Source organism: Pogoniulus pusillus, chromosome 1 (assembly GCF_015220805.1).
Source record: "Pogoniulus pusillus isolate bPogPus1 chromosome 1, bPogPus1.pri, whole genome shotgun sequence".
Taxonomy (NCBI): Eukaryota; Metazoa; Chordata; class Aves; order Piciformes; family Lybiidae; genus Pogoniulus; species Pogoniulus pusillus.
The window spans coordinates 26,314,371-26,332,373 of record NC_087264.1 but is presented as its reverse complement, the minus strand read 5'-3'; the positions used below and the strand labels follow the sequence as shown (position 1 = coordinate 26,332,373).

General features: G+C 42.6%; 1 protein-coding gene across 2 annotated transcripts in view; it reads right to left on the bottom strand.

Moving 5' to 3' along the window:
* Positions 1–18,003, bottom strand: part of AMBRA1 (autophagy and beclin 1 regulator 1) — a 142,235-nt gene that overhangs the window by 92,976 nt on the left and 31,256 nt on the right. For both annotated transcript variants that reach the window (XM_064145311.1, XM_064145320.1), the window contains exons 8-9: positions 14,530–14,616; positions 5,066–5,248 (exon numbers count right to left, since the gene is read on the bottom strand). In XM_064145311.1, the coding sequence (XP_064001381.1) occupies positions 5,066–5,248; positions 14,530–14,616 (270 nt within the window). The remainder of the gene's footprint in view (positions 1–5,065; positions 5,249–14,529; positions 14,617–18,003) is intronic.

The following is an 18,003-nucleotide window of genomic DNA, read 5'->3' as shown; positions in this document are numbered from 1 at the left end:
AAGCTAAAGATAAAAAGAATGGAGAAAATGATGCTGCAGGCTACTATGAGTAGATCACAAGCCAAGCTAAGACTCTCACTAATCCCTGAAAAAATGAAGTTCAAAGAGTAGATTCAATATCATTCCCATTCACCCAGGACTTGTTAGCATTCTTAGCCTGCAACTGTGTTTAAGATGATGAATATAATTAACATAAATTGCTATGTGTCTGGAAGCAACATCCCTGTGCTAACTGCTCCAGAAACCTATAACAAAGACAAATGCCACCCCAAAACAACAGAAGATGATCAAGTTCCACAAAATTCAGGACTGCTTTGAAAGCCAGTTTTGAGAAGGTTCATTTTCATCAAAAACAATGATGCAGAGCCCTGTGAGCCAAGAAAATGAGGAAAGAGCATCAAAACAACAGATAAAGGGGCTGTAGAAAGGACAAAGCACCTATGTACCACAAAGAGCAATTCTGCTTTTAATATTTTTATCTGAACTCAAACAACAAATTGACAACAAGAATATTCACAGCTGCTCAAGTAAGACAGACTGATAAACTGTCCCATCTAAGCCTTCCAGAAAGAAACTGTGATTTTAGCCATTCCAATCTCTTCTTTCTCCTGCCAATAAACCCTGGCTGCTACTTGAAGGAATTTCTTTGCAGAAGTTGAAGGTTGTCAGAAAAAAGAAAGAATGCTCTGAAATACAGTGAGCAGATGGGAAGGAAGACAGTGAAGACCGACAGTGGATATAGAAAGAATCCAAATTATATCTGTGTGACAATGGCACAACTGAATCAATCCACTTCAACACAGACCATCTTGTGAGGAAGAAAAAAGTAGAGTATAGAAAGGGGGCAAAGTTGCAGATATTACAAGAGTAATGTTCAAGTTTCTGCACATCTAAATTCTACCAGGCAGACCACTCTCTAAAGCAGACACAAGAGTCAGACACAGTCAACACCTTTAGCCTTGGCTTGAAAGCCTTTATAGAACAGTACAGAAGGATTTGAGCAAGGCTGTCAGACTCCAAGCCGGTGCACTGCCCTATATATTTACATTTCAGTTTGACATAAAATCAGTCTGTATTTGTGTATTTCTTCTCATGTCTACTGCAGACAAAAAGAGATATTGATGGCAAGAACTAATCTGCACAAACATCTTCATATTCTGCTTATAGTGACACATTTAGAATTACACATGAAAAAATCCAACCAAACCTAGCTTGTGCTATCTGAAGAGTCCTAGAAGCATCACCCAGAATTTCCAGCATTAGAACTGTTCTAGACTAAAGGATGTCTCTAGAAGAAAGCCAAACTTGAAGAAGCCAGAGAGAGAGGGAGACCTGGGAGGACAACTGACCGAACATGAGCCAGCAGTGTGTCCAGGTGGCCAAGAAGGTCAGTGGCACCCTGGCCTGTATCAGGAATAGTGAGGTGAGCAGGACCAGGGAAGTCCTTCTGCCCCTGTACTCAAGAACTGGCCTTACCAGTGCTGAGTACTGTGTCCAGTTCTGGCCCTCTCAATTTGAGAAAGATTTTGAGGTGCTTGAACATGTCCAGAGAAGGGTACCAAGGCTGGTGAGGGGGCTGGAGCACAGCTCTACAAAATACAGCTGAAGGAGCCGGGGTTGGCCAGCCTGGGGAAGAGTAGGCTCAGGGGAGACTTTATTGCTCTCTACAACTACCTGAAAGGAGGTTGCAGGCAAGTGGGGTTGGTCTCTTCTGCCAGACAACCAGTGACAGAACAAGAGGACGCAATTTCAAGCTGCGTCAGGGCAGGTTCCTGGATGTCAGGAAGAAGTTCTTCATGGAAAGAGTGACTGGCATCATAATGGGCTACCTGAAGAAGCTGTAGAGTTAACTGCCCCTGGAGGTGTTTAAAAAGAGACTGGATGAAGCACCTAGTGCCATGGTTTCGTTAATTAGAAGGGTTAGGCGATAAGCTGGAGTCGATCTCCAAGGTCTTTTCCAACCTGGTTAATTCTGTGATTGTGTGAAAAGATAGCTCCAACAATCTAAGTTTATTATGTAACCCAAACATAAGACACTCAAATAAGACCATGAAATTAGCAAGTTCAAAACTATGACTTGCCTATAAAGAATCTATTTTCACCAGTTATGCTGGAATTTATGACGTCATTCTCCATTTAGAGATTCTTACTCCGGAATACAAGAAGCCTTTTCCTTTTATCAGAGGATTCTTCTGAAGTTAACCTTAAAACCCACTCATCAATTTATCTGTTAATAACCCAGTATTACAATCTGTGTGTACATATATTACAAACTGTATTAAATGCTTTCACACAGACATGACTAAGTTTACAGTTGTCAGTTGCATTCAATAAGCAGTAAGATGACAACAGTGACAGCTTAAACACAGGCAGTGCATGTAGAGAAATAACATCTCAGCAGACCAAATAACACAGGTATAGTGTCTCACTCCTCCTCCCCTGTCCATAAAAGCTGCTGTAATAGAAGGATATTACTAATAGCTATAAAAAACACGGTCTCAAATTCTTAGACCAATATTGCTGCTATCAAACTAAATATATTTATGAAAGGAGAATGTATTTATGCATGGAGAAAAATGACACCATTGAACTGACACACAAGAGGAGAGGTTTTAGCTTAAATTCAGAGGCCTTAGTATTGCAGAGGTCAGGTTTTACACGCCCCTTTTATGGTCATTATGTAGGCAAAGCTGAAAAGATATGAAATAAATCTTAGGGAAAAAAAAGCCCCAATACTCAGAACCTAATGGAAGAAAAGTGCTGAGGAAAATTTGCCTCCCAAGCACTCTGCACAAGCACAAAGCTCACTCCTATGTACTGTAAAACCAACTGGTGTTTAATGCCCCTTACATCTTTCTCCTGATCTCTAGGAAAATGAAAGAAGATATATTTGCCAGTAACATTAACCACTTTAGGAAGACAAAGCATACAAGCAATTTGCTATGGCTTTTACATTAGAAAATAAAATCACTGGATGAGCTGCAGGCAGCTAGATAATAACCACTCCCTGCCCTATGTGAGGTCTAGAGAAGCAGGAAACCAGAGCATCTAGATCATGTCAAGGAAGACAGGCATAAAGTATTACAGAACTCCTTTCAGGTGAACGAGCAAAGGAAAAATACAGGATCCAAAAGGAGAAGGAAGAGCTCTGTATAAAAGATTTAATTGTGAAATGTCAGCAGAAGAAATCAAATGAATCATGAGAAAAGTTCCAGCTCTAAGGACCCCCACACAGCAGCTCCCTCTAATCAGCCAGGAGAAATAATGAAGCAGAAAAGGAAAAAGACAGCATGACTTGAATTCACAGACCAGAATTCAATATGAAATATTCAACCAACAACTTCAGCCGCTGCACAGTAAGGAATAAACACTTCTTTTTGCTCAGTATGAAATGAAAGACAACCTTAGTTTGGCTGATTGAATTGCTTCCCTGACTGGGTGCTCTTACTGTGTGAACATTATCTGCAGGGGAACACACCTCTCTGCAGGCATTTGCCTGGCTCTGTGAATGAAGAACTTGCCATCTTTTATTTCCTCAACAGAACAAGATACCCCAGAGAAATGAAAATGGAATAGTGGAAATATTAAGGTCTACGCTTGAAATGCAGCTGGCTCACAAAATGGGCCCAGAACCCCCTATATTTCTGCTCTTCCAAACCACAAAGCTGCTTGGGAAGATCTGCTAGGCACTGACTCTTCTGCAGTTATTTCCCCTCATTTATATCTGACACAAACAAGGCCACAATGACAGGGGAAGACACTCAATTACCCGGTACATCTGAATATTTAATTGCTGGTGCTTGAAATGACAGCTTCAAAGAACAACATTTGAAAGACAAAAAAGTCTACCACCACTTAAAATGTCAGAAAGGGATTAATATTTTGCTCTTCTGGGAATGGCTAGTGTTAGCAGTGTCCTTCAAAAGGGAACTTTGCTGCGACACAAAGGACATGCAGCTGTAACAACATGCCAACTCAACTATGTACCACTGCAGCAAGTGAAGGTCAAAGTTATGATACCAGTGAAGTTGACAGCATCCTCGAACTGGCAGGAGCAACAAAAGTCCAGATTCTTGAGGAGTTCACACTTCCCTGTGATGGGACCATTGTAAGCTATTCCTATGACCACTGCACAATTGAATCACAACATACACAAAGGGGAAAATATTAGTAAAATATTTGAAGTGTCCAGGGGAAACCTCATATTTAAAATAGAAATCTAGGCTGAAGATAGCCTAGAAAGGTCATGTTCTCTTTTCTGTTAAAATAACATTTTCATCTAAATTCTAGAGTTTCTGGTATGCCTGCCATCTAAGCAAACCATTACCACATTTCATCTTATTGGAAAGGGCTTACAATAAATTTGTTTACTGAGATTACAACAGGTATCTCTACAAGTCCAAAAGCAGATGCTGGAGAGCAGGCTTTTCAAATGTCAGGAGAACCACTCAAAAGAAAATACAGTGGCTTACAAAGTGCTCTTCTAAGGTTTGGATGCAGTCATTCCTAACTTTAACATGAGGCCATCAACTGCCCTTAGAGGAAACTAAGCCTTCACAAACTCAAGCACCAAGTATGCAAAAAAAAACAAAACCAAACCCAAAAAACATCAGAGGAAATTCAGCCAATTTGACAAAATTGTCTAGATAAAGCTAGCAAAAGTAACATGAACACACTTGGCTGCCTTCCACAGCCTTAGACCAAAGAACCAAGACCTTTGTGGTTCCTGTTCTCTCTCAAGATTTGAAGGCTCTAATAAACTCGTGGCTTCCCATCTGTTCCACATAGAAAGAGAGTCTCCCTTTTTATTTAACCCATCATTTACATCTGGTTGAGACAGCCAGATATGCTGAAGGTAGCCTAGAGCATCCTTAATTTTCATAAGAGAAATGACAAGACCTATTTGTAGCAACCACTGCTCTAATGATCAGCTCAGTGACCTAACTTAACCAGTTCCCTTCAGAAAGCCTCAGATGTCTTTGACTGGTGAACTGCAGGAAGCCAGAAAGCAGCCTTGTGTTGACAAGAGACTCAAGCAAGAGTGACGGGCAGCACACACACTTACTCAAAGTCTTCAAATTCCAGATCATTTCCCTCCACGGATGGGCTTGAGTTCTCTGAAGTGGAAGAGGAGGAGGAGGAAGAGCGGAGGCGGTTTTGTTGGTACCGCATAGAGCGCTGTCGAATGCTGTCCCTCCGCGAGAGGTACTGGATCATCCTCTGAGCATAATATGCAGCAGGAGACAACCTGAGCCAGAGGGACATAGGCGAACACTCATTACACAAGTACAGGACAACAGCCAGTCCTAATTTTCCTTCTGAGCTTCAAGTGTCAGGGTGGTAACAGCCTACCACAAAACTGGCTGTCTGCATTTGTGGTGGGTTAGGAACTTTACACACACACACAGTTGAGATTTACCAGAGCAGCTCAAACGCTAAAGCTGTATTTACAGCAAAGCAAAATTCATAAGCATACATACACAATATATTTACAAATATTTACTATTATATACAAATTAGAAACAATACAGAAATCTAAATTCCCTCCCAGACAAAGAAACCACGCAGAAGGGGTTTGAAGCTTCTCTATTTCCCTTCCTTCCCAGATGGAAACCAAAACAACCAGCAAAGTCTGCTTGTCAGACAAGATTAGTGGAACATATTAGAGTGGAGAGAAGGGGATGTGAAAGGGAGAAGCATCCCAGAGCAAAAGTGGGACAAATTATTTACATTTTGGCTTTTTATCCCTTTCAGCAGACCAATAAATTATATAGACTTCATCATTAATTCCTTTTTACAATCAATGATGTAATTTCTCTCATTAAAATATTCCAATTAGCCTCAAACCAGCACAATGCACTCCCTCTACATCATTCATTGTTTCACATAAAATTATCTGTTCAACCTAAAACAATCCAAGAGCAAACAAAGCAAACACAGAGAAGACATCTTCCCTTTATAAGTTGCACTCCCATGTGATTCACTTGTAGTGCAAACAGAAGCACTGCAGAGCACCTATGGACAGAAAGCTCATCCATGGCACAGAGAAGTATGCTCCTTGAGGTTCCTTGGAGCTCCCTGTTTCATTTATTACAAGTTCACATAACTAACCCCAGCAAGCCTCCCTGATAAAAATCAAGCCCACTCCCAATTCAAACCCTGTTTGCAACGCTGAACATCAGCAGCGTTCAAACAACCACTGAAGGTGCTGCTCTTCTGAGGGTACTTGTGGAGCACTATAGGTATCAACTAGTTTAAAAAGAGGTTTAACAGCTTTAACTACTTTGTAATACAAATGGTAGGGATTTCATATTGCAGCAATTTCATTCAATTTACCAGATGTATCTTAGTAGAATCATCAAAAGCTTCGCAGCCCACCTGGAAGAAAAAAGTCTTCCTCTGCAATTAGCTCTTAATTCTCTCTCATGATAACTTGGCCTTTACACCAGCTATGAAGCCCCAGCATTACAAACATCTGTAAGACCTTAAGCAGGTAAAATTCTTTTTGTGGTTTGCATGTATCCACAGCTCTTGGTACATGCTTTGTGACACAGTTCACTCAGTGCTGAAGTCCAGACTTCTCAGATGCTTCAATATTTTTTTCAGCGCTATTTGGATTAGACTCAAACACAAATTGGAGAGGAGGAGAAAAGATGACAACTCCCTCAAGTAAATAAGACATCAAGAGGTCTACATCTTTAATTTCTAGCTGCCTCCCTGCCTCCTCATCCCATGTATGTGTTTAATTTTGTTCTTTTTTTATTCAAGTTACCATACTGGTACTTTCCAGGGTCATGAAAATACAATCTTAATTTCCTGCAAAGGCACCACGGACAAGAGACTGAAAATGGATAATGCAGTCCTAATTTTTAATCTTAAAGTGTGAACAGCTTTAAACGAAGAAAAAATAAAACAAAACCATTCAAATGAGCAGTGATTTCCAGGGGACACTTCAGAGATTAAAATATTCTCATTTGTAATCATAGAGAGGTGGCCTGCCTGTCTCATAGGAATATTACCCATCTTTAGAACAGTTTCAAGCTAAATTCCTTTTACAGTGGACCTCACTATCAACCATGAAGAAAACGCCTAAGGACACATTTAACTTTAGAGTTACCAGTACCCCATAGTTTCATTGTGTTATGCTGCAATCAGTGGCAAAAATACAACTCCACAATCATTTGTCACAACAGGGTTATTGGAAAATATTTTTTCCCCTCCTCCAGAGAGATGCTGATTCTATGGGAATGTACTGGGAATATGATTTTGCTTCTATCACAGAATCAGCCAGGTTGGAAAAGACCTCTAGGATCATTGAGGCCAACCTATCGCCTAACCCTATTAATTAACTATGCCTCCTCTTAAGCACCTCCAAGGACAGTGACTCCACCATCTCCCCAGGTAGTCCATTCCAATGCCAATCACTCCTTCTGTGAAGAACCTCTTCCTAATATCCAGCCTAAACCTGCCCTGGTGCAGTTTGAGACTGTGTCCTCTTGTTCTGTCACTGGGTGCCTGGGAGAAGAGACTACCCCTGCTGGCTACAACCTCCTTTCAGGTAGTTATAGACAGCAATGAGGTCTCCTCTGAGCCTCCTCTTCTCCAGACTAACCAACCCCAGCCTCCCTCAGCCACTCCTCACAGGGCTGTGCTCCAGCTCCCTCACCAGCCTTGGTGCCCTTCTCTGGACATGTTCCAGCACCTCAACATCTTTCTTAAATTGAGGGGCTCAGAACTGGACACAACACTCAAGATGTGGCCTAACCAGTGCTGAGTACAGGAGTACAGGGGGAGGAAAACTTCCCTTATCTTGCTGGCCACACCATTCCTGATACAGGCCAGGATGCCACTGGCCTTCTTGGCCACCTGAGCACACTGCTGGCTCATGTTCATCTGTCAGTCAGCACCCCCAGGTCCCTCTCTGCCTGGCTGCTCTGCAGCCACTCTGTCCCCAGCCTGTAGCACTGCATGGGGTTGTTGCGGTCAAAGTGCAGAACCTGGCACTTGGCCTTGTTAAAACTCATGGCGCTGGACTGTGCCCATCTGTACAGCCTGTCCAGGTCCCTCTGCAGAGCCCTCCTACCCTCTAACAGATCAACACTTGCTCCAAGCTTGGTGTCATCTGCATACTTACTGATGGTGGACTCAATCCCCTCATCCAAATCATCAGTGAAGATATTAAACAGGACTGGGCCCAGCACTGATCCCTACACCACTAAGTTTCATATCCATAGCAGCCAACAACCAGAGCAGGTCTGACAAAGCACTCTGCTACTATCTCTAAACTTGTATGCCAATGGAAAACTCCATTTCATAGCACTTCTAGGGAATGCTCCCTAGAGCAGCACAAAAGAAAATGCACTAATTCCTCAAGAGATAGTTCGGATTAATGTAGTTTTTGACTGCAGACACCCATTAAGGACATTCCATCTCCTATTGCATCACATATTCAGGGCATATAAGCAAAAGGCAGCAAGAAAAGAAGGAACTCAATGTCATGTAGACACAAGTGAGTCTTCCCCAAGGTTGCACCTTGTACCCTACCAAGCTTCTATCATGGTAAAAAGGTCAAGTTTAGCAGACAGACCACAGGCTCTGGAGTCTAAAAAATTAGTCAATAAGCAAAAAAAAAAGGTAAGGGGAACCACACACTTAGTTTGGTTTGGATTCCTCTTGGACCTTTTAAGCACTGTTTGATGAACCAAAGCTGCTTATGCTTATATAACAGAGCAGGCTTTGCTGTACAAACACAGCACTTCTCTCTACTCCCCTGAAGACTTAATAGGCCAAGTATAAAAAAAAAAGTATTGCAGCACAGCACTCAAATCAGAAGCTTCTCTTCTTTGGTCTTTTCCATAAACCAAAATCTCTGTGTATGCCTGAAAATAAGTCTATGGCATAGTATGTGCACATAGAAAAAGAAGAGAGCGTGGAAAGAAACCAGAGCTGGAAAACATGAACAATGGTCTTGGCAGTCCATTACCGTAATCACTGAACTCTTCTCTTGGCTCATATCACACCAAGGAAGAGTTTTATACAAAGACAGAAGAATTAATTTTGCAGACTTTTAGCCTTCCCAAACTAAGCAGCACATCACAAGAGAACAACGTAAGGATGTTCATTACAAGAAGAAAGACTCAGCAATAAAGACTGGCCAGAATGGATGATGAGATGCCAGGTTTGGCTTCCTGACAGCACATGGTATAGAGACCAGATAGACTGTGGAAAGAGTTCAGAAAGGAAGACCAGAAGCTTAAGCCTGATACACGGAGAAAGGTGTGAGGGATGAAATATAAAAGGGTAAGGCAGAAACATATTCAAAGCAATAGACTACAAAATTAGTCTTTACAAATGAGTGCATGGAAGGGAAGGCAAAAAAAAAAGGTCTCTTTGGCAGGCTGTCTGTGCCTTGGAAATAAATCATTACACAAATCCTGACTAGAGCTGAGAGCCAGCATAAGAGACTTTGCAGCCTTCTCCTCCCTCCAGGACAGCTCCGCAGCAAAGAAACACTGATTAGCATTAAACAAATCTCTTCATTCATCTATTAAACACAACTGTAAATCAGCCTCCCGACCAGAGTTAGGGCCTAAACACACACCAACCACAGCAGGCTGCCCAGTCCCTTTATTTCTCACCTATGCTTCTGATAAAACAGCAGCAAAACACAGGCAGAGATTATCCAGTAACTCTCATACCAAGTTTGCATCCATGGGACAGTATGCTGGATTTGACAGCTAAATTAACCTTATCTCTGAAGTGACTGGACCCCATTTACTGGAGCAGATGGTTAAGAGGAGGCTACCACACATGACCACAACAGAACAAGGCAATGAGTGGGAGAATTGCTGCAGTGCAAAATCCAGGACTGAAAAGCTTCTGCCTCATCCAACCATGTAATCGAGCAGCGTATTCTCTAGGTACACAGTGCTGCTGAGTGTAACAAGTGGAACTGAGGAATGGAAGTGTTTTGCCAGCATTAGTAAGGCTCAAGTGTCCTGCTCTAAATGGCATCACAAACATAAACAGTGAGCTACTATGCAGCAGTATCCACAGCTACAGGTATCTAAGCAGCTGGCTGTATTTATGGACAACATCAACATTTCTACATGAAGACTGCTTCTTGTCACTTTTCTCCACTTCAGTATCTTCTGAAGAAGTAAATAAAAATTCAACCACAAGAACATCAACTGGAGAATGACTACACCAAATTTCCCAAGACAGCCACAAGAACTGGTGGATCTGCATCCAAAATCAATGCTCTTGAGCAGGTTTCCTATGGTTTCAGAAGTACTGATAGTATTCATTAACCCCACAATGATGCTGACTGACATTGTTATAGCTCATACTTCTAAATGCCTTTCAGCCAGCAGACATGTTTTAAAGCTGATACCTGAGTGCTGTTATTAATTTCCTTGGTGATATCTACAGTAGTATACCTACCACCAGCTGCTGAACTGAAGGCAATGCTGGTAGCAGACACCAACTTTTGGTTGCTGGTTGCTTCCATTACACTTAAACGTTCAACTCACAGGCAACCTTTGGCATGACAGTCTCCTTCTCAGTAACTTTCTATCACCTTAGATTTTTTTTTTTAGGGGCATAACCACCAACCACTTTTGTGATACTTCATAAATACAGCCTGGAAGAAGCATCTTTTATATATATATATAATTTTTTTTAATAGTATATGTGTGTTTGCATGTGTATTTATATATATATGGCTCTTTGACAAAAGCTTAGATTCCTCTGCAGATTGTTTTGAGAGCTCAGAACACACAGAAACTGTGGAGAATGACAAAGCAGCCAACCTGACCGTCTGTTCAGCAAGGCCACAGAGAAAGAAAGACTGTCCCAGTTCACATCAAAATATTCATTCCAAAACTGAGGGGACTTCCAAGAAGTGTCCTCTCTGCCTCAATCCTGGTCTAGATCATTCATATACAGCACCATGACAGACAGCAGAGGCAGAAACAAAACAGACAACACACTCAGAAATAAATTCTTCAGATCGTGTGGTTAAAAAAAAACCAACCAAAAACCTCCCCTGGAGACAGCTTGGTCTTAAGGAGTTTTTTTATATAAATATATATTAAAAATATGTATAAGAAGACAGACAGATATATATAAAGATGTATATTTTACCTTTGTTTCACTGTTCAACACTTTTACTTAAGGACACATGAAAGTCTTAACTTTCTGTAATGCTGCTACACCAAAAAGCTCAAAATACAGTAACATTCCTTTTAATCTCATTGCCAATTCCTAGTAAGTTAAAGGGACACTTGAAGACATTCCACCAGACTAGCACATCATAAGGTTTATTGAGGAAGACTCTATAATCTTCCTCAACTCAAACATCCAGCTTGTGTTGGTTATGAATCTATGATCCTCATCCTCTGAGAACAGCAGTGACATTTCCTGGAACAATTAACCCTCTTCAAAGAGGTTTCCACACTGGACTTTTTTCCATAGCTCCATGTAAATTCAAGTTACCACAGTTTCTACCACAACCTAAAGTCTTGAACGGTCACATGAAGACCATCTTATTCAGAGGGCTGGCGGACCTCTGGTATGAAGACAAGATGCAAGAATTGGGCTGTTCAGCCTGGAGAAGAGAAGGCTCCAGGGTGACCTTAAAATTACTTTTTAGTATCTGAAGGAGTCCCACAGGAAATCTGAGGAAGGACTGCTTAAAAAGGTCTGTCGTGATAGGATAAGGGGCAATAGTTTGAAACTGAAGCAGAGTAGATTTAAGCTGGACATAAGGAGGAAGTTCTTTGCTAAGAGATACTGAAACAAGTTGTGCAGAGATGTGGTTGAGGCCCTAGAGACACATTCAATGTGGCCCAGGGCAGCTTGAACTATTTGGAGATCTCTCTGCTCAGTGCAAGGGGGTTGAACCAAATGACCTTTGAGGGTCCCTTCCAACCCAATGCAATCTGTGAATATCATTTAAAAAATGCCTTCAAGTAGAAGAATATTTTTTGACAATGCTCCTTATGCTAGGAAATATCTCAGACACTAATCTCTTTCCATACATTTTATTAACCTTCATAAAAAGCAAACCTGATTCAGTAACCTAGGCAAGAACCTCCTGCCTTTCTTTTTTAAAAAGACAGCTCCCAGAGAGCCAGGATCAGTTCTTACAATCCCTGTTCAACAGATCTGACTGCTTTGGGTTATGCATTCCAAAAATAAGGAATAAGGAATAGTGCACTTCCAACAACTCAGCAGCTCCTGGCATTCCCAACTTGATCTGAATCAGTAATACCTTTTAATTAACATCTGTAAAGTACCCTTTTCATCTTCCCAGGTAAATCAATCCCCTCACCTGCCATTTAATCAATTGCCATTTAGAAAGCTTTTACATTTATCAGCATCATCCTGACATGCAGTTACCAAGATCTTGTGCAGTTCCCTAGGTTGGTTTCCCAATGGCCTTACATGTAGGTTACACACTCCAACTTGCTTTCACCTCATTGCAAACAGTTTTATTTACATCATTTCTCAGTCCTGGAAATATTTTTACAGAGCATCTTTCCTTGCAGTAATGGAAAAAAGCCTAAGATAAGATTTCACCTCTACAAGGCTTTATCTACAAATAGTTAGCAAGGAGTTATTCACCAGCATAGTCCATGCCGCGTGGCCAATTTGCAACACAGCCTTTCATTTGAGAACTACTTTGAGCATCATCTGTACAAAAGCCACAGAATGCTAAGGAGTGGAACAGACCTCCAGAGATCAGGTCCAATGCCTCTGCCAAAGCAGGATCACCTAGGGCAGGCTGCACAGGAACTCATCCAGGCAGGTTTTAAAAGTCTCCAGAGAAGGCGACTCCACAACCTTTCTCAGCAGCCTGTTCCAGTGCTCCATCACCCCTAAAATAAAGTGTCTCCTTTTGTTGAGGTGGAACCTCCTGTGTTCTAACTTGTACCTGTTCTTCCTTGTCTTACCACTAGGCACCACCAAAACCAGACTATCACCTTCATCTTGATACTCACTCCTCGAAGAGACAGTGATAAAATCCCTCTCAGCCTTCTCAAGACTAAACAGCCCCAGGTCTCTCAGTCTTGCTCCATCAGAGAGATGTTCAAGTCCTTTAATCATCCTCATATCTCTATATTGAACTCTGTTCAGTAGATCTTTGGCTCTCTTGAACTGGGGAGCCAAAAACTGGCCATAGTATTCTAGGTGTGGTCTCATCAGGGCAGAGTAGAGGGGGAGGACTCCCTATACCGCTGGACATACACTTCCTGATAAACCTCAGGACGCCACTGGCTCTCTTGGTCACAAGGGCACATTGCTGGCCCATGCAGAACTTGCTGTCCACCAGGACTCTGAGGTCTTTCTCCATGGAGTTGTTTTCCAACAGGACAACCCCCAATCTGTCCTGGTACCTGGTGTTATTCCTCCTCAAATGCAGGATTCTACAGATGGCCTTATTGAACTTTTGAGGTTTGCCTTTGGACAGCTCTCCAGCCTGTTTAGATCTCACTGGATGGCAGCACAGGCTTACAGTGCATCAGCCATTCCCCCCACCCTCCCCCAGTTTTGTATCATGCGGATATGTAAGATGTAATAACTGTTGTTAATGATGCAAACTAATTAAAAAAGCCCACCACCAGACCTTAACTAAAGCAATCTAGATTGTATTCCTGAACTGTCTTTGATGACAAACCCTAGTAGCCTTTTACCCATGCAGCTACGTTAGAGGTTTCCTAAAAGGCTAAAATCAGATGTATGTCACACTTGCTGAATTTTCCTCATTCATAGCTTTGTTAAACCCATCTGAAGAAATCTTATTTGCCATGATTTTTCCCTCTGAAAGCTTCCAAAGCTGCTTGCTGTTCACGATTCTATCATTTCTTCTGACAGAGTCTCTGGGTCACATCATCCCATCTGTTGCTTTCTTAGTACACTAAGTAGAAACCACAAAGATCACTCCTTTCCATTTTTGATAACTCTGCCATGTCTGCTTTTTCTGGTCCTCTGAAACACGCCCACCTCTTCTGGAGATCGAGCAGCACTGCAGGTGTTTCTATGTCTAATGTCAATGATTCATGACTCAGAAATTGTCATAATTTTGTTCTTGAGCATCCATAATGTCCTGCTTACATGTCTCTCACAGATACATTTATGGAGACATTCCACTCTCCCAAGCATGTTATCTGCTCACACCAGCTCTTTACTGCCTTTACTGCATTCTTCCTTACTCCCGAATAGATGGGTTTTTTTCTGTATTTCTCTGAGATGTCACATTTGTTATCTCCCACTTACTGTTGGACCTGCTTGTTACCTAGTCCTCTCCATCTCAAAGATTTTGGGAATCCCCATGTGCTTACTTGAACAGTAATTTCTTCCTCTTTACCTGATCCTCTCCCAGACCCAACAGCATGTTCTCACTTGATTTGCACCCTACCCCCATGGCAAGTTCCCAAGGAGGACATGGGTCCAGTATTAGAACTATTTCCAAAGGATTCAGTAAGTTATGGCATTTTGTCTGCCTAGATTTCATTTAGCTCTTACCTGGCTGGATCTGGGTAGATTGGGTGTTCCCGGGATCCCGCTCCATCGTAGCGTGATAATGAAATGAGGGAAGACTCCAACAACCTCCTAGAAAAGAGAGGGAAAAATAAAGAACAAAGTCAAAGACCATGTAGTAACAGTCACATCCTCCCTACTAATGCCCTACTTTCTCAAACCTCTTAAGACTATGATCAGTGCAGAGAACTCTAACATACTGAAGGACACCTTTAGTAAGAAAGAAGAGTGGTCCCAAACCCACTTCAGTTTCAAGAGAACAGCGCAGATGGCTACATCTCCTTTGCAGACAAGTCATCCCAGTTTGTTAAGTCCATAAACACTAAAAGCTGCAATGGCCATCTGTCAAATTCTCACCTACTCAAGTGCCTGTACATGAAATGGGTCAAGGAACGCAGGACAAAGAACACACCTTGACATGTGGACTTTAGAGGGCACCACTGCTATTCATACATAGTAAGAGATTCAACCTCAGTCTCAAGGCTCAGAGATGTTTTCAGCTACCAAAAAAAAAAGTTTGTTTCCTGTGTATCTTAATCAGCCACAGTCAGAGATACCAAAAATTCATGCCAGAAGTAAATGTATGCAAATGCAGCCAGACAGCTTGAATATGCAAGAAGTGAGTCTGAGTCATGAAGGCAGTAGAATCAAAAGTATATAGCAGGAATATGTCCTCCTCTCTGGCTTCTACATGCAGCTCTATCTAGCTGCTTGTCATAAAGCAGTGGATGGCATTGTTTCAAGTCTGACTCATTCAAACCTGTTGCAGCCATTAGATTAAACAAGAGAGATGATTTGGGGTGGGTATGGGGAGTGGAAAAATCCAACTGTCAAAGTTTATAAGGCTGCTGAGTTCCCTTTCAAGTATTTTTGCTTTGGAACTCCTGTTAAATTCTGAGTTCCAGTCTCTTAACTCAGCAATAACTGTCGTGTTTTGAAAATCAAAAGAGGACCAACACTGCATCTGTTCTATTCACCCACACACACCAAGTGGTGAGAAAGACCTGAACTGATCAGTTTTAGTCCCACACTCTGTAGTCTGCAGTTAGCATTTGCAATGCAGGACCATTGTGTCAAGACAGGAAGCAGGAAGGACCAAATATAATCCCCACCCAACTTCCCATTTCTAGACAGCTAAAGACAAATGAGGTATGTTGTTAGGGTTTTTTTTTTAACGGCAGCAGCAGCTCCCCAGTCAGCATTTCAAGACAACTTTTCATTGTCTTCCAGCAATAAAAATAACTCTAAAAATTACTTAAAACTCTGACTCAGAGGTCAGAGACCACGTTGCTCCCAATGCAACATGCTTTTTAGCAGTCTGCCCTTCAGAGCCACTTATGCAGAGCAGTTAGCAAGCAGCCTGGATATGCAGCAGAAGCTGCCCTAATGGACGGTCCTGCCTGATCCCTGGACTTTAATCAGGAAGAAAGAGCCTCCGCAGCACACAGATCCCAGCAGGGCCTGTCCGAGTTTGAGCTAGAACAGAACTGATTCTGCTCAGTGCTTTTACTTTTCAGCTTGGTCTGTTCTCAGTGACTACACTTTCTGAAGCTAATGGCACATTTTTGAGGAGTGTCTGCTTCTAGCAGCGAGAATGTTTGATGTTTACAGTTACTACCAAGGACCAGTGTGCAGGAAGGCTCATGCCTCACTTGAACTTGCTCCTACAGAGACCAAAGTCACTGCTAAATCTTGTGTTCTACATTGTGGGTGCAGCAAGTGAAAGACCACAGCTGCAGAGAGAAGCGAACAGAACACACAACCCTAAACTGAGCAAAGGATTCCATTCCATGGATGTCATATTCAGTGTAAAGCTCAGGGATCACAATGTCGAGCTCTTTCCTTCAATGGCCAGAGTCCATGGAAGACTCCCAGCCCTTGTGCCTCTGAATCCAGTTCCTGAATCTGGCTCCCATCTGCTGCTGAGTCTAGGTCACAGTGTCAGTGCTGGTGGTGATGAAACTGCCACCAGGACGTTTGGGGTTGATAATGGTTTGTATCAATTTATGTATGTTCCATTTTATTATTTTCCTTGTAGCTGTTTTAGTTCTCTTCTCCAGCCCATAAGTCTGTCTCTCTTATTCCCTTTCTATTCCCCTTTGGGGAACATCTGTCATTTTCCTAGTAGCCATCCCAGCCCTAATCACTAACAAAGCCACAACTCCAAAACCAGCAGTTGCCGCCTTAAAGATGAGAGCAACCTTAACACAACACAAAGTGCTTTATCTGATATCATTTTCTTGCAATGTCTACAGCGTCCTGGATAATGTGCACACAAATAATCCAACTCATCATCCCTCTCAAAAGTCCCTGTGCCTACACACTAGACATGCCACCCTCTTGCCTAGCTTTTCAGGGTCTATCCCCTAAATAGTGCAACAAAATCAGAGCCAAAATGGCAGATGATCAGCACATGCTGCATGGACCAGTTAGAGAGGAGTCTCCAGGTATACTTCAGCTGTGCTTCTCGCTTTCAGAAAGGATGGCAATTTCTGAGTCAGGGCTTTTCTTAGATGAGTTCACCTTCAGGAAGCTGCCAGCAGCTGTGCTGAAGGAAGTCACAACATACACCAATCAGAGGACACCAGAAGGGTGTGGAAGCAGGAGCAAGGCACACCTCATAGTAACTTGGTGTGGGTCTGCCAAGAGTCCCTGGGAACAGCACTTTGGGGCACCTACTGTTCTCATCTCTTCACCCCATCTGACCCTTGAAATCGGTACCTGAAGAACCTTGCTTCACCTGGTACCTCAGCTGAGAACTGGTGTATGTTACTTAAGTAAAACAGGAACCAACAGCTGCCCGAGCCACAGGATGGCCAAATACCAAGGTGAACTTCCTAAAGGCCTCAGAGCCCTGTGATTTTTCCTGAGCAGCCTGCTACTCCACCCTGAGAAGCAACAGGAGCTGCTGCTGCAGCTTTTGGAGCACATCCTTCACCAGAAGGGCTCCCAAGAAGAGAAGCAGTTATAGGGTTGTGGGGAACAAGGTGACAAGCACACTCACAGAATCACAGAACGTCAGAGGGTGGAAGGGACCTCAAAAGCTCATCCAGTCCAACCCCCCTGCCACAGCAGGATCACCTAGACCAGATCACACAGGAATGCATCCAAGTAGACTTTGAATATCTCCAGAGAGAGAGACTTCACAACCCCTGTGGGCAGCCTGTTCCAGGGTTCTATCACCCTCCAGTGAAAAAAAATTCCTGCTCATGTTTACATGAAACTTCCTATGCCTCAGCTTCCACCCATTGCCCCTTGTCCTGTCACTGGGCACCACTCAGCAGAGCCTGGCTCCATCCTCCTGGCATTCACCCTACACATAAATATTGACGAGGTGACCTCTCAGTCTCCTCCAAGCTAAATACCCCCAGCTCCCTCAGGCTCTCCTCATAACAGAGATGTTCCTTTCCCTTAATCATCTTTGTGGCTCTGCACTGGACTCTCTCAAGCAGTTCTATG